At 35.6% G+C, this 24,016-nt stretch overlaps 1 protein-coding gene across 4 annotated transcripts in view; it reads right to left on the bottom strand.

Moving 5' to 3' along the window:
- LOC144970195 (uncharacterized) overlaps positions 1 to 24,016 on the bottom strand; it is a 172,408-nt gene that overhangs the window by 106,575 nt on the left and 41,817 nt on the right. For all 4 annotated transcript variants that reach the window (XM_078909583.1, XM_078909585.1, XM_078909586.1 and 1 more), the window contains 3 exons: positions 20,505 to 20,562; positions 12,855 to 12,963; positions 1,350 to 1,408 (listed from right to left, as the gene is read on the bottom strand). In XM_078909583.1, coding sequence (XP_078765709.1) covers positions 1,350 to 1,408; positions 12,855 to 12,963; positions 20,505 to 20,562 — 226 coding nt within the window. The remainder of the gene's footprint in view (positions 1 to 1,349; positions 1,409 to 12,854; positions 12,964 to 20,504; positions 20,563 to 24,016) is intronic.

The following is a 24,016-nucleotide window of genomic DNA, read 5'->3' as shown; positions in this document are numbered from 1 at the left end:
ACACAAATACATGCGAACCAGCACACACACAAACACACACCCAATTGTCTCCAGGAAAGAAAAAAATAATCTGCTCACACTGACTGTCTACTTGATTGTGGAAGGTCACACAGCCAGGGCGTCGTCTTCGTCTGATACTGACCAAAAAATTACGTCATAAAAGAAGATGACGACCGCCAGACGAAAGTGAAAAGTGAGTTGTTGTTAGAAGTGCTCAAGGAAACAAATGATTCTATTGGTTGAGCTAGTGATTACAACTCTCAATTTAGACCATGAGTTTACGAAGGCTACCACCAGGGCCGGGGCAAAAGAAAGAAATATCTAGTATGGAAGCCAACACAAAAAAGGAGAGAACAAAAGGGGTTGAAACCACATCAGAAGCAAGGGAATGCCACCAGAACAAATCTCGAGAAATGACCAAAAGGGTATCAAAACTAACTTCAGTTAACAAGACTCTCTCTCTCTCTCTCTCTCTCTCTCTCTCTCTCTCTCTCTCTCTCCCCCCCCCCCCCCCATTCTCCCTTATATTTTGGATTCGATAAAAAGGATGAGAATAAGAAAATGTATATATCTACTACCTTCGGTACAGATCAGAGCCATTATAAAATAGCATTAAAAAAACTGCTAGTCACTGTTAAGGAAATTCCTTCTTGATAACAAAAAAAATATGAATAAGTCATCTATCTTTTATACAGATCATTTACTAGCACATAGCTTTGATAATATGAATTATAAAAACACAATCTTATTATTTAGTCCAGAACGACGTGAGATTATTTGCAGGTCTGAGAACCCAAGTTGTTATGGGCTCATTGTTATATTGGGGATGCTTTCAACCAAGCACGAAACATTGTACAGTACAATAATATTAAATCAAGCCCATGAGTGCGTTCTGCATGTCCTTTCGGTGGGCTTGATGAACTCGACGGCGCCCATCTCCTCTTCGAGGAGGGCTAGCAACAGGCAGGCATGGAGGAAGACTAACTTCCGCTTCACGCAAGTCCCCCCGACGACCATCCGGTCATGGGATTGAGTGAGTGATAAGTGTGTTCGGTAATCAGACCTGCAAATATGTGCACCTAATCCAGTACTTTCATTTGAAAAAAAAAATCGAAGCTTTTGAATTCATAACATGAATTATTACATTGATATTTACATTGATTATTACATTGATATTGAAATCAGGGTCAATATTCATGAATTTATTTTCAAATTTGTTGAGCAATACCAAGCATAGTTTCTTTAAATTCAGACTGTTGAATTGGATGACAATTATGATACTATGTACGAAATAAATAAATAATGGAACAAATGATGATTTTAAGTTAGTTAATTTTAAACAAACTCACCTGACACTTGTCTCCGATAGAGAATTTGGCGAAATACGATTGTTTAAATGACTTGGCCTCTGGCAAAAAAAAAAACAAAAAAAAAAAACATGAACCCGTTAATGGAGGAGGGTAGAAAAAGAACATAAAAGATATGTTTCATATACAAAGGGTAGAAGACGTGCTGGGGACAGCAACATTACACTACTATGTAATGCAACCACTATTACCGCAACAACAACCAACAACAACCAACAACCAACAACAACCAACAACAACCAACAACAACCAACAACAACCAACAACAACCAACAACAACCAACAACAACCAACAACAACCAACAACAACCAACAACAACCAACAACAACCAACAACAACCAACAACAACCAACAACCACCAACAACAACCAACCACCAACAACCAACAACCACCAACAACCACCAACAACCACCAACCACCAACAACCAACAACCACCAACAACCACCAACAACCACCAACAACCAACAACCACCAACAACCACCAACAACCAACAACCACCAACAACCACCAACAACCACCAACAACCAACAACCAACAACCACCAACAACCAACAACAACCAACAACCAACAACCACCAACAACCAACAACAACCAACAACCAACAACCACCAACAACCAACAACCACCAACAACCAACAACCAACAACCACCAACAACAACCAACAACCACCAACAACAACAACCAACAACCAACAACAACAACAACCAACAACCAACAACAACAACCAACAACCAACAAACAACCAACCAACAACCAACCACCAACCACCAACAACCAACCACCAACCACCAACCACCAACCACCAACAACCAACCACCAACAACCACCAACCAACAACCACCAACCAACAACCACCAACCAACAACCACCAACAACAACCACCAACAACAACCACCAACAACAACAACCACCAACAACAACAACCACCAACAACAACAACCACCAACAACAACAACCACCAACAACAACAACCACCAACAACAACAACCACCAACAACAACAACAACCACCAACAACAACAACAACAACCAACCACCAACAACAACCACCAACAACCACCAACAACAACCACCACCACCCAACAACACCCACCACCCAACAACACCCACCACCCAACAACACCCCACCACCCAACAACACCCCACCCACACACCCACCACCAACAACACCCACACCCCAACACCCACCACCACCACCCACCAACCACCACCCACCACCACCACCACCACCCCACCAACCACCACCCACCACCACCACCACCCACCAACCACCACCACCACCACCACCACCACCACCACCACCACCACCACCACCACCACCACCACCACCACCACCACCACCACCAACAACAACAACAACAACAATAATAATAATAACAATAATAACAATAATAATAATAATAACAATAATAACAATAATAATAATAATAACAATAATGATAATAATAATAATGATGATGTGATAATGATGAATAATAATAATAATAATAATAATAATAATAATAATAATAATAATAATAATAATAATAATAATAATAATAATAATAATAATAATAATAACAACAATACTGATAATAATAATAATAACAATACTGATAATAATAATAATAATGATAATGATGATGATGATGATGATGATGATGATGATGATGATGATGATGTAATAATAATAATAATAATAATAATAACAACAAAAAATAATGAATAATAATAATAATAATAATAATAATAACAATAACAACAAAAAATAATGAATAATAATAATAATAATAATAATAATAATAATAATAATAAATAATGAATAATAAAAATAAAAATAATAATATTAATAACAATAGTATTAATAATACTATCCTTATTATTATCATCATCATCATCATCATCATCATCATTATTATTATTATTATTATTATTATTATTATTATTATTATTATTATTATTATCATTATCATTATCATTATCATTATCATTATCATTATCATTATTATTATTATTATTATTATTATTATTATTATTATTATTATTATTATTACTACTATTATTATCGTGTTGTTGTTGTTGTTTCATTATTATTATTATTCTTCTTATTATTATTATTTATTCATTTATTATCACTACCACTGCTTGATGTCACCGCCAATCGAAGTGAGAGATCTACCTTTTACCCTCTCGTATCTATACGTTATTTGTTCTATTTATGACAAAATCCACCATTCAGAATAGCCGAAGAAGATAACTGTATCCCATTTGTCCCACGAGGAAGAATCGAACAACAATCAAATAAACTTGACAGCAAGCACTAATAGACTCCTGCTACAATCAAACATAGTAAAAGGATTCCAATCAGAGTACGATTAGAGCGCCACTGTGGTCTAATCCCTCATCCAAACAACTTATGGGGGTCAAGCTTGTCTAATCACAACACGACAGTCTTTTAACCGATCCAATAAAGTTAGCGAACCGAGTATTGTGTTACGGTTCATATAAGGCATTGTCAGGACCAGACCATATTGCAAGGACTGCCAAGTGATTCCTCATAAACAGGAGGAGAGCTGTTGTGTTACCTATTTATTTTAGGAAGCTCCAAGATTGCAGCGGTTTGTTGAAAGTAATTAAACATGTAAGAATTAAGCATTAGTTCTGACTTGTTATTACAGGAATAAATTTGATAATACACGTTTAATTGTGATTATTTTGTGAGTGAGTTTGCGAGGGTGTGTTTGTGTGAATGAGAGAGCTAGCGAGAGAGAGAGAGAGAGAGAGAGAGAGAGAGAGAGAGAGAGAGAGAGAGAGAGAGAGAGAGAGAGAGAGAGAGAGAGAGTGCGTGTACATCGTGTGTGTGTGTGTGTGTGAATAAGAATGAGAGAGATAGGCATAGATTAGATAGATAGATAGATAGAGAGAGAGAGAGAGAGAGAGAGAGAGAGAGAGAGAGAGAGGTAGGTCCAAATCTATGTTAAACCTAAGCTTTAAGCGATTAATTAAAAACAACTTTAAATCAATATTTGGCTGATCCTAAGACTGCTCTAATCGGAATGAAACTTAATTGATTAATAGAATAATCAACATAAAACAAACAACCCGTATGAGCTCATGTCAACCTGCTTTTTGAACAAAAGTAAGACGATTTTCATCGGAAGTGCTCTACGGGTGCGGCTATGTGGTCTTGTGGTATGGCACTCACTATCGGATCGGAAGGTCCTGGGTTCGAGCCTCGTTCGGCGCATAGTTGAGTCCTTGGAAAAGACTCTTTACTCACATTTTATATCATTCAACTTTTACCAGTTTATAAAGTATCTTCATAATCATTTGATTATATATTTATATTGGACAAGAATTTTATTATAAGTATAATCGACACATAGTCACCATAATATATCCGCGTGTTATTCCACAGTACTTTTTAAGACTTTTAATATTCTTTGCCAATTTTTATTTAATTTATTAACATTTGATATTTCTTTTATATATTTCCGAATTGTGTTGTGATACAGAATTATAATTATAATTTCCATACAAGGATCAATAAAGTATATATCTTATCTATTGAATTTGTGTGTGTGTGTGTGTGTGAGTGTGTGCGCGCGTGAGTGAGTGAGTGAGTGAGTGAGTGAGTGAGTGAGTGAGTTGAGTGAGTGAGTGAGTGTGTATGTGCGTGTGTGTGTTTTTCGACTTGTATTTTGACGTATTTTTGGTCAGTGTCAGGTTATAAGTTTTCGAAGGCTATGATATAACTTAGACACACTGAACATCCATTCAAAGGATGAGAGGAGTTGTAAAAAATATAAACCATAAGCATATCCATTTGTATGAAATCAAGTGGATAATGCTTAACAGATTGGACAAGCCGATCTCATTATAGAAAAACATACATTATTTAGACAGCTGGCCACATCTAGCATTTTAAAAACTTTGATATTCAATATATTATTCATATAAATTCATCTAAACCAAATTGAAGATGGTGATGACAACAATGAGGATTATGATATTTCTTGATGATGTAGAATTTTTAAAAAATAACAATAGTGGGTATATTTATAATTTTAACTTTAGCGTTGAAAGACTGGCAACTTTAATTGATGATTCGCCCGTTACTAAGCATTAACCATTCAGAATATTTCCTGCCATTTACCCCGTTTAGTCCCCTTGACTATTTATTTCCTGTGTGAAAAAGCCCGAGATACCCTTAGTTCATGTCAAACACACAAATAGATCAGAGCCAGATAGTGAGTATTTCTCACAATATTTTGACGCAATGATAAAGGAATTGCATCGCAAAACCCGAAGACACGATGCAGTTTTCAATTACATATCTGTGTTAAAATTGTGAGTAATGCTCAGGATCTGTGAGCTGTATTCTCCGGGCAATCGGCAAGCGTTTAAGGTGGCTTTGGGTCTTCGGTTCACGGTCAGCGGCTGACTTCAGGGCCAAAATACCTATATTTTATTTTACATTCTCGAGTAAAAATAAAACAAACTAAAATGTTTATTCCATTAGTTTTAATAAAATATATGATAACTGACGTAATTTTCATAAGTGTATGCCCTGTATGTTGATTGAAGAACTGAAGGCTCATGCTGTAAGATAATAGTTAAAAAGGCATCCATGTCAATAGCTTGACAGGCATAGCAACAAGAGGTCACAGAGGAACCATCAATGTTCTACGATATCATCTTTGCTGCACTCATAGAAATCCAATAGAATGCTGCATTCAAGTTCATTCGAAATTTTCTACGATCCAAAACCTGAATATGTGTTCCTAAGCCGATCAGTAAAAATGAACTGTGGCGTTTTACTCCAATGAAGGAGGTAGATATAGAACCAGGGGACATAAATCGTAGGATGAATCGGTGCATGACCGACTAACACCTCCTGTCTTTCAAGATCTCTCCAGGAACTAAGACGACCAGTGCATAGGTATAACAAAACACTAAAGATTTGTCATCTCGAGGGTTCAACACTACAATTGTCTCCCCGTGACAATGTCAAAGATATGGGTATAAATGGCTGCAAAACATTCTAAGCTTTCTTTTATAAACATTCTGACATGGTATCTACACAACAAAAAAATTATGAATAAACTTTCAATCACATACACACACAGACACACGCATTCACGCGCGCGCACAAATAAAAACACACACACACACACACACACACACACACATATATATATATATATATATATATATATATATATATTATTTAAAATATTTACCACAATGTTTGGGCAGTCTACATCGATGTTTCAGGCTTAATTTGCCATATATATATGTGTGTGTGTGTGTAAAGAGCCCAGATCTCATATTGCATGAGATGTTGGCTCTATATAAGTGTGCAGTATTATTATAATTATTCTTATTATTATCATCATCATCACCATTACTATTACTACTACTACAACTACTACTATTACTACTACTACAACTACTACTACTACTATTATAATAACGCCCTTTTCTGTGTTTCAGAGAAGGTCTAAAAGTGATATAACAAAAACAAAAATTATATATATATATATATTTATTTATGAGTGTTGGTGGGTACTTGTAGGTACGAGAGTGCTCGATAATGTTGGTTAGAGCTAATTTAAAATATAAATAAAGTCACTTACATATATTTGGCCGTTACACGTGTTTCGATGATCTCCATGTCGTCAGTAGGACAATATGCCGACTGACGACATTGAGATCATCGAAACAGATGTATCGGCCAAAAATATGTGAGTGACTTTATTTATTTATTTATACATATATATATATATATATATATATATATATATATATATATATATATATATATATATATATATATATATAAATTATAAAACAAAAACCATGAAATAATAGTGCTCAACTTTAGTATAAAAGGAGCTATTTATAAACATTTGAAATATAATTAAGATAGTTTGACTTCTACAACGTTGTTATCGAGCGTTGCTCTCATCAGGAAGTGGAAGTGAAAGTAGATTGTTGTGTTTTCGTATTTTTATAGATTCGTGTTTATGGAGGTTTGTAATTACATAAAAGGTGTTTGTTTCTATGTCTGCATGAGGAAGTTAGTTCGTTTCTTCTGTTGAGTGTTGCTATGCTCGGTTTAGTGATGATGAAGAATTTTTCTTCCAAGCAGAGGTTGCAAATCTTAGAAGAGGGGAGTACGACTGTGCTCTGGAGATGATTTTCCATGTGATGCTGTGTTGTATGTTTTATTCTTTGAGGTTCCAAATGTGTTCGCTTAGTGTAGTAGAATGTCGTTTGTGTATGTCTCTGAAGGAAGATGTATGCAGGTTGTATCTGGTTTTGAATGGACACTCGGTGAGGCCAATGTATGTTTCTTGTTTTGGTGTGTCTGGTCGTGTTACTGTGGCTTGATAAATTACGTTTTGAGTCAGGCAATTGCCGTTTTGTGGGCATGTTGTCTGGGTCCTACAGTTGCATTTTTTCTGCAGGTTGTTGCTGGGCTGATCTGGCTGTGATAGTTTTGGGTTATTGTTGGATGAAATAATGTTTTGTATGTTTGGCATGCAGGTGTATCCTATTTTGATGGTGTTTTTGTTCATGATTGGGTGTAGAACGTGACCGGGAGGGAAGCATTTTTGTAGTAGATTGAAGAATTTGTTACCAATAGAAGTTGTCACATTCTTGCTGTAGGGTGGGTTGAACCATGTTATGTGTCGTTTTCTTTGTCGTTTTTTTTGTTGGGGTGGTAATGGTCTCTTCCTCATATTCTAGTTTGTAGTTATATCCACTTTTTTGTAGTGCGTTTGTGTACGGTGGGATTGTCGTTGAATATGTTGTTGTTTATAGAGTTGTTAGATAGTCGTTTGTTAATGCTCTCGGGATGTTTTTTATTATAGATGGCGGATGATTGCTGTGTCTATGAACGTACAATGGGATGTTGTTGGGTTTTGAAAATGGTTGATAGGTGCCGTCGTTTAGGTTGATGGTTATGTCCAGGAAGTCGAATTTTTTTTTGTTGGCTTCGATTGTAATTTTCAGATTGTTGTCCTGGAAGAAAAAAACATACAACACAGCATCACATGGAAAATCATCTCCAGAGCACAGTCGTACTCCCCCTCTTCTAAGATTTGCAACCTCTGCTTGGAAGAAAAATTCTTCATCATCACTAAACCGAGCATAGCAACACTCAACAGAAGAAACGAACTAACTTCCTCATGCAGACATAGAAACAAACACCTTTTATGTAATTACAAACCTCCATAAACACGAATCTATAAAAATACGAAAACACAACAATCTACTTTCACTTCCACTTCCTGATGAGAGCAACGCTCGATAACAACGTTGTAGAAGTTTAACTATCTTAATTATATTTCAAATGTTTATATATATATATATATATATATATATATATATATATATATATATATATATATATATATATATATATATATATATATATATATATATATATATATAAACAACTACTATTGCTATTCAATTCAGAAGAAAAAATGTTCAATACTTAAAACGCTATCAACATAGGAATACACGGATATTTTTTTTAATCGATCAAGGAAAGAAATGTTTTCTAAAGTAATATGTCTTTAGCTTGCTTTTAAATGCCCCCAGGGATTCTGAATTTCTAATCTCAAAGGTCATTTATTCCAAATGGAGGGACCAGATAATGAAAAAGCTCTTTTACCTGCATTTAATTTGTTCTAGGGAGAGCGTAACACGAGCACGTCTGAGGCTGATCGTAAGTTCCGAACAGGGGATTTCAATTCAATAAGTTCATTTAGGTAATTTGGAGTAGATCCGTGGATGCACTTAAAAACCAGTGTTGCTACTTTGTAGTCAATCTTACAAACTACGGGCAGCCAATGCAGTCTAAAAGAAGAGGGAGCGCTTCTTGCAACTTCTTTTTTCCTAACACTAATCTAGCAATAACAATACTTAGTTATACATTTGAGTGCCAACTGCATTCAAGTGATGTATTAAGCAGTGAGAGTTTATCTTATCCGCAAGTGGAAAAGTATACAGAGTGAAGATATATTAACACACATATAGGCTACATACTATTAACATGATTATAACAACTAATATTATCATTATCATTATTATTACTATTATTTTATTGTTATTATTACTATTATTATTATTATTATTATTATTATTATTATTATTATTATTATCATCATTATTATTATTATTATCATCATTATTATTACTATTATGATTATTATTATGATTATGATGATTATTATTATTATTATTATTATTATTATTAGTATTATTATTATTTGCGCGTTTGTAAGCAATAATTGTAACAGTGTCAGTAGCGCGGCAATGTTGTGAAACTCCATCCATCGTCGAACATCGAACTAAGTAGACATTGAATTATTATTAAGATCAATTCAATCGTCAATTCAACCGGGGTTTTATTTTCAGATTGGGGTTACAAATTACAGATTCGTTCTTCATTTAATGTATTTTGCCATTCTTTAGTATACTTCTTTAAAAATTCGAGCTCAGTTATCATTGTATTGATAAATTATTCTCCGCTTACTATTGTGTACTATATCGTTGCTAGACGATCGCGTCAAAGGACATATATTATGATAAAGAAAACCAGAAATAATAACTAATATATAAATGAGATAACTAATAATATTCGATATATATCGAACTGAACAACGTTTGAGATTTTCAAATAAAGGAATGTTTTCTTATTTAATCCTTTTAAAATCCCTATTGATTACGTATGTGATAATATGAGTGATAATATGAGTTCACTATGCTTTTGACTGATAAGATTAGAAAGGAGTATTTTATTATCTTTGCCATCCACTGCAGTGAAAGTATTGATTGTTGGCTTGCTTAACTGTGCTGCTTTCATTCATCAAAAGCAAGTAAAAGATTTACCAAAAAAGACGCGTCCATCCGTGATAAGGATGCGATGACGAAGGCGATGACGATGATGATGATGATGAAGATGATTCATTTTGATTTTTTTTAAAAATCCCAACGCCGTAAGATATTATTCATATTCGCAAAGCTACCGTGCGACATACTTTGTATTGATTTAAACTTTTAATACAGTCTTTCCACATCTTTGACCAAGCATTCGGATCATTTCCCCGGGAGAAAGTCTCGCCAAGCGTTCAAAATGTTTTTTTATGTTTTAAGGCTTTTATGGCGCATTCCGCACAGTTAATTCATTTCAGCGCCCTAAAAAAGGGAAGAAAATGGGACAGTAATAAAAATATTCTTGATTCTAAATGAAAAGCATCCGTGAAAAATTAGACAAAAGTCAATGGTTCAAGTAGCGAATAGATGTGGATTCCAACAGGATATCATCAGTGTACCCACGTCGAGATCATAGACAAGGTATCATCCAAAAACCAGCACATTATCCCACACAGTAGGATACACTCAAATGTTTACAAAATACATTCAAATCTATAAATATAACAACACAATTCAGATAGATCATTAACAAGGGAAAAAATATCATCTCCAAAAATATACTATGCATTTGACTGTTTCCCTCGAAGCCAAGGACTCCTGCCAGTACTAAGTAATCTCATTCTGAGACAAGGACATGAAGCAACTGGAAAAGGAAATATCGGGGGATAGAAGACACAGCAAGACTGATCTCCCTACCTACCAATGGAAAGTCAAAAGACCTCAGCCACCTTTCAAATAAATATTTGTTTCATTATCACGCCCTCTTTCACTTTGATGCACAAAAGTTAGAGGGAAAAAATTAAAAACATGTGAACGTATCAGTCAGATAAAGCAGAAAGTAAAATACACAAACAGATCCCCCCCCCCCTCCCTCACCGCCCCCCCCCCCCCAAAATCATTTAAAAAGCAGAGTCCCTCGACTGTGAGTGGAACCTTAAATCTCTTGATTATCGGCCATTATCACGCCCTCCTTCAATTTGAGCACAAATGATGTTAGAGAGAAAAATATATAATTTTTTAAAAGGCGTTCACTGTCCAGTGCCAGAAAATACAACACAACCAAGAATTATTTTTTTTTTAAATCATGCTTCCTCGACAAGGAGTCGAACCTTAAATTTCCTGATTAACGGTCAGACGACGTTGAACGATTTGAGACCCAACGTTTCAAAACGTTTTTTTCTAGGAGTGATTCAGACTCTAAAAAGTAACTCCAAAGATACATTGTTGAGGAATGTAAGAATTCTGAGTTATTGCGCTTTCAGAAATTATATCTATTTTTCTCAATAACCAAAAATTTTTTTTTAAAATAACAACAAAAATCAAAACAAAACATAAAAACAAAACAAAACAAAACATAACCAATCAAAACACACAGAAAGTCCAGACTCATAATTATTGTGACTATAGATTCAGTTTCCAGTATCTAATTCATCTCGATGTAACAACATTAAGAGCTCGTGTATTGCATCTATTAATGCACATTGTTCTTTAACCAGTTAACTGTCGTACTCCGGAAAAACATATTTAAATATTTGGCCAGAATACTCGTCCAAATATCGATCGATTTAAATTTTAAATTTTAAACTTTTGGCAAGATCAGGGCTATTTAAATCGATCAATATTTGAAAATCGAGTTTTCTGGCTCAGTTTTTTTTCACCCCAGAGCACATCAGTTAACTGGTTTAAGAGTATTTATTCTTTTCAAACAGTAACGCCCCCCCCCCCCCCCCCCCCATGTTTCAAATAAGCAGGTTAGAAAGGGCAATATTGATCATGACACAAACAGCCCCTCTAGGATAGTGCATTACACAACGGCTTCCGCCTGCATTATCATTTCGGTCTCAGAACTTTTCGTTATAAACGCCTTGATCCAAAAGACAAATCTCTCGGTGTATCGAAATAAAAATTAAAAGGAATTTCATTTTGATGTTTTATTAAAAATAAGAGACGTGTGGCCTTTGAAATACGTTTGATTTGATAAAAACCAACAACTGTAATTACAACACTTTTTAATAATAGAAAATGATTGGGGAAAAAAGGGAAAAGTGTCCATGAGTGCGAGTGTGTGTGTGTGTGTGTGTATGTGTGTGAGAGAGAAAGTGGGAGAGAGGGAGAGAAGGAAGGAAGGAGGAGAGAGAGAGAGAGAAAAAGAGAAGAGAAGAGAGAGAAGAGAGAGAGAGAGAGAGAGAGAGAGAGAGAGAGAGAGAGAGAGAGAGAGAGAGAGAGAGAGAGAGAGAGAGAGGGTGGGGGAAGATGTAGAACAATATAGGATCAAATAGAGACAACTGAATCAACACTGTGTTTAGTTCCAATTTGTCCTCTTATTATTTGGGACAAGGGCACCTAACTCAGAGGGTCTAAAATGTTATATGCAAATGCATATATATTCCAACAAGGCAAATATTTATATATTTGAGATAAAAATATAAAAAAATAAGTGATAAAGAAAAGATAGTTAAAAACTCAATTCAAAGGCGAGTGATTTCACCAAAATGCCACCAGCTCGCACAATCCTATTACGACACAACGAAAAGATGAAGTGACTCACCTCTTATCTCCTCGTGAATGATGTCAAATTCGACGTTTCTGTAGATGCAGGGGTGCAACGCCTTGGCCACACGATAAGGCAAAGGAGGGAATGTTCGTCCACTCAATCTCTGGAACAGTTTAAAAAAATAAATAAAACCGTTAATTCATCTCCGAGGGGATTTTTTTTTCTTTAGAGTCTTTTCCAAGGGAAGAATGGAATAACCAGGCGTCAGCTACAGTCCAGCGCCGCCAACTGAGCTAGGACGAGGTGACTTGCCCAAGACCACACGACGCTGCGGGGAATTGATGAATTGAACTAGGTACCTTTGGAGTATAAATCAAAGATCGTACCGCTATGCCACTCGTGATCGATGGCTATACATCAAAATATTATGTAGGCATAAATTGACTTGGACACTTTTAACCAGTTATCTTGCCAAAAACTTTCAAACCCGGGACCTCGCGAAGACCCAGGTTTAAGAGTATTTGCCTAGATGAGGGGCATTTAAATCAATCGATATTTCAAGGACGAGTTTCTGGCTAAATTAAAACAAAAACAACGTGTCTTTCCAGAGAAGGGCACTTAACAGGTTAAACATACTGTCATGCGTTCAGAAGTTAAAGTTTAACTCCTGATAAAAGGACAAAAGTGACACAGCGCCTCAAACCGGTGTTATGGCGGGGGTCAAGAGGATGTCAAAATGTGGGCATAGCGTTAAAATGGTCAGAAATATATAATGTTGGATTTATTTTTTTATTTATTTTTTTTTGTTGCATTTTATGAAAGTGTCTCAATTCTCCTCATTGGTAAGGTCTAATAATTTTGACTGGAAGTTCAATTTTCTGCATCTAAGCCAATCCGACATTACCGTTTTGAGACGCTGGATTACAAATTTAATAGACTTGGATACTTTGATTCGTAGAGATATAAAAGGCCATCAAAAGTTGAATTAATCCTTCATCAAAATTCTACATTAAAAAAATAGTGTTGCCAATACACTGTTGTTTCTCTGAATCAATCAGGCAGTTTCGATGATGGTCCATCTTACATAATAGACAAAAATAAGACAAATGGTTTTAATATTAAATCCGTTCCCTCCCAAACAAGCAAAGAATGAGGTCACGTGGACACAACGACGCCAAGTCAAAGAGTACTACTAGTCTATCTTATTGCCAATACTTGTCACTGTTCGGTGACTTATCATGCATGTCAAATTATGTAAATGAAACTCGGGAAGATAGAGCTCGCAACAGCAGGCGTCGAGTCAGCAATGACTATAAGCCTCTATCTACCGCCCCCCAAAACCTAACTCACTTTACAGCTTCCAAACGATGGGCGTCGCTTAATGGGGTTTATACTCTCCCTGAAACTATATGGTCAATTAGTTCTTGCATGTTTTTGGTTATTATTTTCTCTCTCCGTATCTGAAGTAAGTAAAAAGGACACGGGGACACGGGGTGAAAATATGAACACACGCACATTATGTGGCCAATAAACGGGGGGGGGGGGGGGGGGGGGGGGGGGGGGGGGGGGGGGGGGGGGGGGGGGTGGGGGGGGGGGGGGGGGACGAAACAAAGCACGAAGCAAAAGAATGTTCATCTTCCCCGACCAAAAACAAAGAGAAAACAAACGGAAAACAGTTTTATTAAAGTTCAGGTTCAGGTTCTTTGCAACCAATAAACAAAAAGTATAACAACTTAAATAGTATCTGATCTAAATCAGGATGTTCCCCATGCTCATCAATTAGTTTATCCAGATTTTTAACTCTTTAACAATGGGATTCTAATTTACTCGGCTCAATAAACTCATCCATTAATTATCTGAATACAACCACAAAAATAAAAAAAAAAAATAAAAAAAAAAATAGCGATGCGACATGAGTTTAATAGTACTTTTCCCCTTGATAGTAATTTTAGAAAGGGTAATTCAATATGCAGCCATTTTTGCAAAGAGTGTAGCGCTTTTGAGTATTATCCAAGGATAAAGAAGAGAAAAAACTCCCAACAAAATCTTAGACCTGTTTTCTTGGAAAAAACGTACTATCCGCAAAATCAAGGTTTACCGCCCATTGGTGCGAAATAATACCAATAAGATATATTACACACTATGGATTCTAATTTTTGGACCTTTTACTGACGTAATTTTTAACGTAATAAGAGGACGACGACGAGTAAACATCATGACAATAAAAAGGCGGAAGATATTGATGTTGGCTAAAGTATAGTAGAAATCGGAAAAGTTGTACCCACATGATACAATGACTGACAAAAGAATTTAAATAATTAAGTAAAAAAAATAGTCACCAATGCATAATAAAATCCACTCGCCATATTTTTTCGTGAGATATTTCAATATGGTTTAATAATACCTTACACACACCCACACGCACATTCACACGCACGCGCGCTCGCGCTCGCACACACATACACACACACAAACCCAAATTGATGGCAAAGGTTTAAATAATAACGTACTGTCAGATATCAGTACAGCGTATTGCTTTAATTGATGAAAAAAATATCACTTAAAGCGATAAAGCTATTGGATGCTTGTTGAAAGTTAATAAAGTGAAAAAAAAAACCGATGTGTTCCATTCATTCGATTAATTGACAAAGTGCATCAGTGCACGAACTTTCTCTCAATAAAAAAAAATTACTTAAGCTAATGATGATTTCCCTTTCCCCTTCACTTCCAATCATTATCAAGATTTTTCTTTGGCATAGAATTTATTGTTCCGAATGTTTCCATAATCTGGGATGTTTTCTGAATCCCTTTCCTCATCGCGTTAATCAACCAGCGCATCAAATGGAGAAGCTCCTCATATTTGAACATTTAATTTATGAATGTGCTGGATTCTATGTAATTCTTAACTTTAAAATATGCTCCTTCTATATACACTGTTAAGCCCAAATGAATCCCGTATTCGGGATTTGTTTTTTTTGTTGTTGTTTTTATTTGTTTTTTTTTTTTTTTGTGTGTGTGGAAAACCCATCATGTTTAATTTCAATATTTTCTCGTTCGAATCCTAAATGGGTATACTTGTTTTTGCTTTCTTTCTCTCTTTCTATTTTTTTTAACGTTTGTCAGTCATATCATAAATTAAATGATTTTATGCATTGTCACTCATTCACGTCAGCTACTTTCTATTCTTCTTTCGGTTGTTTATTTTGTCGTGTAACCATTTTTTTTTCTCCTCAGGTGTCACGTTTTTCCTTTATCACATTCTAGACACTATTATCATTGCTTCATATTTCGAATGTACATTTTAAAATGAACAGTGGTCGGTCTACATTTTTTTCTATTTAAGTCTTATATAAAAGGAATGAAGTTGAAGTCACTCGGCTCTTTGTTATTATTTCTGTATTAATCAGACTTTAAACATTTACGCTTACACACAGTTTTGTGTGCTGATATCTTAAATTTGGCTGGCAGATGTTGTGAGTAGCATCAATACTGGGTGAAAAATGGATACTTGCTTGACGAGACATAATATAATTTGTTGTTGACATTGCTGTGAGGCGTGTCCTTTCCGGACTCAAGGTCATTCATTTTCAATCTTACTCAAACGCATTACAAAGCGACGCCGAATCTATTGAAGACTTAAATTTAATGCCAAGTATAATCCATAAGATACCACTAGCAAATCTTCTGAAAAAATCAATTGAAGAGGGTACAATATTTTACATAACACGAATAGTGCAATAAATTATATTGAAACTGCGACCATAATCGGATAAGGAAAATGCGGTTTTAAAAAGACAATTTCAAATAAAGAATTCTAAAAACGGTTCAAACGAAGATAAACTCACAAGCTACAAACGTACCCCCCCCCCCCCCCCTTTCTTCTCAGCCCCGATTTCTTTGGTCGCAAAATAGGTTATACACGTGTACCATGAATTCTCAGGAACGAAGAAGTGATTAAAAGAGCCGGTAAACAAGACGTAGCAATAATAATTCAACGTCTCCTAAATATGATTATGACGGAAGATTGTTCTTGTTTTTTTTTGGATTTTTTTTTTGGTGTTTATTTTTATTCATTTTTGTTTGCTTTGTTTTGGAAAAAGTGGTCCGGTCGTTAGTGTCAAGATAACCCTGCCCGCCGACTTATACAACAATCGATAAAACAGAATAATGGCCGTTTTTTTTTTTCACAATTATCCTTGAATATTGATAATGGACTTACTCCTCCTCCTCTTTCTTCCTCTTCCACCTCCTCTTCCTGTCGATTCTTTTCTCAAACCTTGCCGAGAGAGAGAGAGAGAGAGAGAGAGAGAGAGAGAGAGAGAGAGAGAGAGAGAGAGAGAGAGAGAGAGAGAGAGAGAGAGAGAGAGAGACCAATATTAGCGTCTTTTTCATCTTATAAAATCAATAAAATTTTATTCACATGAGCGTGATATCGCCAGCTGGTATATATTTTTTCGCGATATGCTGTCTTTTCAGACAGGGCTTACGTCCAAAGATTTGTATCTGATGTCAAACCCGACAAGCAATATCCGGGTCACCTTCTGTAATGATAACAGGACAGACTTTGACTTTCAAGCACGGACCCCACCCCCCCCCCCCCCCCCTTTCTAAAAAAAAAAAACAAAAAAAATTACAAAAAAAAAAAAAAAAAAAAACACCCCACATTACAAAACTCAAAGACGAAAACCAAATTAAAAAAAAAAAAACATAAACAAAACAAAACCAAAAAAAAACAACACAGAAAAACAACAACACAAAACCAAATACAAACAAAAACAAGACCAAAAATAATAATAAAAAAACCCCCCAAAACAAATAGTTAACAAACACGCAAAAGTTCCTATGATCTTGACCGAACAATTACATTCTGTCTCACATCGTTAGAGAAAAGTGTGAGACGTCTAAAACATTTTACTTGTATATTTTCTATAGAAGATAAAATGTTAACCGAATGGCAGGCTCTTTAAGTCCACTTCATGAAAAAAATACCCCAAAAAACAACCTTCCCCGAAATACAAAAAATTTATGTTATGTGTTAAAAGTACGAGTATAATACAAGAAATCGTAACCAAGAAAAAAAGCCCAGAACAACAAAAAGCTTAACAAAACAAAATAAACTACGTTATCTTAAATGTTCAAAGTCTATTAACAAGAATTCGGTTATTAATTATTATCTCTATGGCCGTCAAAAACAATAGCAAAAAGCAGAATTACTTCAGAGGCACAAGGCCCATGGAGCAGGAGTTCCATCTTAGTTTCTGTCGTATTAAACAAACAGCAATAATAAAAGATCGCCAAAAAAATCCCAACAAAAAAACCCTCCAAAAAATTATATATATATATATATATATATATATATATATATATATATATATATATATATATATATATATATATATATATATATTATATATATATATATATATAATTTTTTGGAGGGTTTTTTTGTTGGGATTTTATATATATATATATATATATATATATATATATATATATATATATATATATATATATTATATATATATATATATATATATATATATATATATATATATATATAATAAAGGAAAAAAAAAGGAAAAAACGAAAAAGAGATTTAGACCGTCTACTGTCGAAAGTTTCCTACAGGTCTGAGGGCCTCCGGATGGCTTGAGAATGCTTTAGATGACCTCCGGACGGCTCCGGATGGCAATTAGTAGGACCCTCCAGAAGAGAAAAACATTATAAATCTGATCATGTTTTGACTTTTATAGATAGAATGCGCTTGGCCAAGGAGTTTACAACATTGCCATCCGGAAGTATAACGGACCAACACACAAACTCTGTGTAACCATGAACTTTTATAGTCTGGTTAATACAGTTTAGTGAGAACAAAACAATAACAAAGGCCTGAGTGACGTCATCTGCATACTATCTATACATTCTGATCACATGACATGTGAAAAAGTTCTAGCCAGTATGAAGAATAAAAAGTACCGATTTTCTTTGTTTAGACGTGACATCATGCTATTGAATCCTCTTCATGCCTCGTGTCGCTCTATGAAATCGCTGTTCATCATAATACTTTAAAAATAATTGTTAACAAGGGGCCTTATAATCCGGAAAATATCCCATATTTGGCAATACGAGCACATTTAGGTTAAAATTTACTTACAAAATATGCGTGCGCAGTGTTTTGGGTCATTAACTTACTTAAAAAATATAATATATTCCATGATCATGCATGTGGCAGGGAAAAAGCCTCAAGAACTAGGGGTCGTCATTTTAGCCAATTGATAGTAAAAATACACGCGCGCTTCAAATGAGATTTTACCAAAACTGAAGACGTGTTCGGAGCGCTCGTAATTAGGACTGCAAAATATGGCAATGAGGCTACAATGTTATCTTGTTCTGTGTGGCCTTGAGCAAGTCACCTCGCCCTTGCTCAAATTGCGGCGCAGCATTGCGGCTGACGCCTGGGTTATTCTTTCTTCCCTTGGAATAGACCCTAGAGACAAATTTCCCCTATGGGATGAATAAAGGAAATTTATTTATTTATTCATATTTATTTCAGAATCATGAAAAACCTGTACAGGAAAAACAATTTGCTCGTAAACTTTACTTAACCACATCCCATAAAAAAAAAAAAAATGATTGCAAACCGTAAGGTTTGGGTTGATGAAAGACGCAAGCCACATCCAATATGTTCGTGTTAATCACCCACGTCCGATTCCCTCTACAACTATAATACTTTTAGTTAAACGGGAAACGTTTGGCCCTCCACGAAATGCACTGGGTTTTATAATTATTTCCTCATAAAGAGATAAAATGACCAATTTGTCAATTCACACGATAGTCACATCGATCAATTGTAACATTCCCATCAGCTAATAACAAAAACCCAAACAAAGCCCAAACAAAAACAAACAAAATACGCTCTCTCTCTCTCTCTCTCTCTCTCTCTCTCTCTCTCTCTCTCTCTCTCTCTCTCTCTCTCACACACACACACACACACACAGACACACGCACTAACACAACCCAAATTGGACAAATGAGTCGTACCGTTTTGCAATCAGTTTCAACATTATAAATTTCGGTGGGGGGGGGGGGGGGGGGGGGGGGGGGTGGAGAAGAACGTACTTCTTTGCTGCAATCTGTACTTTCTACCCTTTAACTAAATCAGTAGTCTATAGAAAAATACTTTCTGCCAGATCAGGAGACCCAGCTACCTATACACTGATTGGTTGACAAAGGACTCGGAAAATACCAACTGAACTGAAGATAAACACCGATCCTTTTGTGAATCAATAAATACTCTACTAGGAGCGTGGGCGCCATTCAATAACCCAAACTGATCAAAATATTAAAGATTTGTGACCCATCACCTCAAACTGGAATTATAGCAGGGTGATTTTGGAGCTTAAAATTTAAAATATAGTGAAGTATATGAAACTCGGGAGATTTTCTTAAAGTAACAAAAAAAAGTGTCACATTTCTAGACATTTTAACTTTAAAATCATTTTTGACACCTGATTCACTCCGACACAATACCCTTTTGAAACGAGAAGTCACATTTGTGTAGACAATAATAATATCATTACAAATTATTGATGTGGCTATGAGAACGTGACTGTGGCAATAATATCATTATACACACACACATACACAAACACAAAGACACGCCCATTCACAAAAAGAAATAAAAAATAATAGTATATTACTTACCTCGAGCACCGGTAATTTTTCCTTTCCCAGAGACGCGACGACATCGGAAACGGAACATCTGTGGAAGTCAGATAGATTAGATATTATAAGTTCAGCTTGAGAGTCTTAGAGGGCAGCGTGACTCAGCGGTAAGGTCTTTGCTTCGTATCCGGAAGGTACCGAGTTCGATCACCCGCCGCTGCGCTGTGTGACCTTGAGCAAGTCAACTCGCCCTAGCTCAATTTTGCGGCGCTGCACTGCGGCTGACGCCTGGGTTATTCCAGTTTTCTCTTGGATAGGACCCTAGAAAAAAATTTCCCCTATAGGATGAATAAATTGAATTTAATTTTATTTATTTTAACTTTAAAAGGGTTCTTGGGAAGGAGGAACAGTGGGCAAACATGTCGCTTTCCGAAAAGATCGATGGACTCCAATAGGATTCAATAGTCGTAACGTCACTTCCTTCATAATGACGCATGGTAACTTAGCAACACTGGCTCTAAACTATCGGAACAATGGCGGACGCCATATGAAATATTTCTCCGGCGAGCATAAAAGCGTATCCAGAGGAAAAAAATATATAAACTTGATCATTTTTTGACTTTTACACATTCTGGTCACAAGACATATGAAAAGTTCTAGCCAGCTTGAAGAATAAAAAGTAATGATTTTCTTTGTTTAGAACCAAGATGGCCGCCGCATAGAACAGCCTCTCTCACCCCCCCCCCCTTTTTTTTTTTTCTTTAAAAAAAGCCGTTTAAGAGGGTGATTGGAAACATTTAATTTTGCTTACAAGTGTTAAAAAAGCCCCTATCGTAGTTTTATGTCACATAGCGGCAAGACAGAGAAATATGATATGAAAGTATAGAGTATTTGCCGGCGTGCCGCTATCATCGCGACTACGAAAATATAATAATATGACAAAGAGAACTAGATAGGTCAAAAAGACAACAGTAGTGGCTAAAACAATCACTATTCTGCCGTACTCTGAAAAAAAAAACAAATATTTTAGTTAAAATTTGGCCAGAAAACTAGTCATTCAAATATCGATCGATTTATATGACCCTCATCTTGGCAAAAACTCTCAAACCTGGGACTTTGAGAAGTTAATAATAATAATAATAAAAATAATAGTAATAAAATAATAATAATAATATAATAATAATATAATAATAATAATAATAATATATATGATGATGATGATGATGATGATGATGATGATGATGATGATGATGATGATGATGATGATGATGATGATAATAATAATATTATTATTATTATTAAAAATGAGTTCCGTGGTGTTGTTCGGTTAATTGAAATCCTTTCAATATCACTGCTCGGAACGTATACCAGACTTTTGCAACCAGTCAAAGTTTTGCTCCTTTGTATTCGCAGATCTGGTAACCCACTAAATGAGGATCTGGTTACTCACTAAACAAAGGATGCTTCAGCGCAAACAAAGAATGACCAAGAAACCATCCACGAACTGAGCCAGCAAAATGGACGATCTCAACGAATAAGTTTAGAACAATTAACCTTATTTTGAATAACAGAACGAGAGAGGATGATAAATTAACGTACCCATAGCCTAACTTTAATTAATTTAAAATCTACTATTATACTTTTGTTTAATTATGTGTTAATGTGTTATTGTGTGAGGCAATTCTATTGGTTGATATTAAACTATTTCTGCTTTAACGGGGATTAATACTTATCTTATAAACCTGATCTATCCCTATATAACGTGCCATATCTACCACTACTACTACTACCTATTTATTTAAACTTGAAACTTTTTTACTATCTGTTGAGTCGGCAGGAACGTAACCCAACTATAACAAGGTGAAAGAGGTACCAGGCGACTTCTGTATTGGGGAAAACAACTTTATTTCTATTTGTCTTTACCTACTCGCGACTTCTCCTACACATACACTACTACTACTACTACTACTACTACTACTACTACTACTACTACTACTACAGTCCATTTCGGAGAATCGCAACTTTCCGTTAATCGCAACATTTCCCAAGAAACGGAATTAATTTTATATAAAAATCACTGGTTAATTGCAACAAATTTCGGTTAATTGTAACAAATTTTAGACCTCTAAAAGGGGCAAATTCAAGAAACCAAACAAAACAAAATCTCATGATTAAATTTTATCATCGGTGAAATCATGGCAGGTTGAAGAATCGAGAGTGGGCGGGTTCAATGCCAGTAGTGTGCCATCATCTTATTAGAGACAAAAGAGGGTGGGGCTTTGCAGTATGGATTTGGGAGGTCATCTGTGAACAATTCTTGCAACAACTGGTTTGAGTTTACCATATATTTGTAAAATGTTGCACAGTGGACAGGAAACTCATCTTCGGTTAATTGCAACATTTTCGCTGATCCCAAGGTGTTGCGATTATCCGGAGACTACTAGAACTGCTACTGCTACTACAACTACCATTACCACTACTATTACACCAAGTGCTATAATTGTTATCTGTTTTTCCCGAAAATTTAAACTTTAAATTCACTTTGCGACACCTAGTTCATCCGACATAATACCCTTTGAGTCGGTGGGTCAGTTTTCTTTTTGGGTGAATCTTGAGATGAGACCCAAACAACTCTAGCGTCAGCCACAGTGAAGTACCGTATTTGGGGAAAAAATAGCTAATGCTTATTGGTCAGGGAAGAAAACGAGATGCTAATGTGCGGCTATGTGGTCTTGTGGTATGACACTCGTCTTCGCATAGTTAAGTCCTTGCAAAAGGCTCTTTACTCACATTCTCTCATCTTGCTCAGGTGCAAAACGAGGCCCCTTAAAAGCATTGTCTATATCCGTAAGACTCCTTCCGCACTAGGACAAAACTGTCCCGGGACAAATTTGTCCTGTCCCACTGGAGAAAACTTCTATTCAAAAGGGGTTCCGCACTAGGACAGGACTGTCCCAGGACACACCTGCGCGAATGCATTATTTGTTTATTTTTACAAGATTCAAAAGTGTATTTGTAGGCAATTGCAACTCTAATAATTCACATTTTGAATCAACATAAGATACGACATGACGATAATGATTTTTTATACTGTACAATGGGATTTGTTTACATAAGATTTATATAATCATGACATATTCTTATAGCAAGAGTAATATTATTGCTGCTGCTGCTGCTGCTACTACTACTACTACTAGAGAGTAGTAGTAGTAGTAGTAGTAGTAGTAGTAGTAGTAGTAGTAGTAGTAGTAGTAGTAGTTGTTGTAGTAATGGATGAAATAGAGGTTGCATATTTCTGTGCTTTACTACGTGGAAAAAAAAGACAAATTGAAAGAGAAAACAATATTGGGTGCATCCTTTAATGGCCCAAAGATTGCTCAAGGGTCAATTCCGTAGACTCTATGGTGATCTCCGATCTTATCCTAAAATGACTTTCTTGGAATCATCTCATTTTACCCAGGTGCAAATGAGTACCAGTTCGCTGATGAAAGTAATCTTTGACGGACTAGCATCATTCAAGAGGATAATAGAAAGTCAGCATGCTTCGTACC

This window comes from Berghia stephanieae, chromosome 4, assembly GCF_034508935.2.
Source record: "Berghia stephanieae isolate SIO BIC M18660-M18661 chromosome 4, UCSD_Bste_1.3, whole genome shotgun sequence".
Classification (NCBI taxonomy): domain Eukaryota; kingdom Metazoa; phylum Mollusca; class Gastropoda; order Nudibranchia; family Aeolidiidae; genus Berghia; species Berghia stephanieae.
The sequence above is the reverse complement of the archived record's forward strand: the minus strand, read 5'-3'. Positions and strand labels throughout refer to the sequence as shown.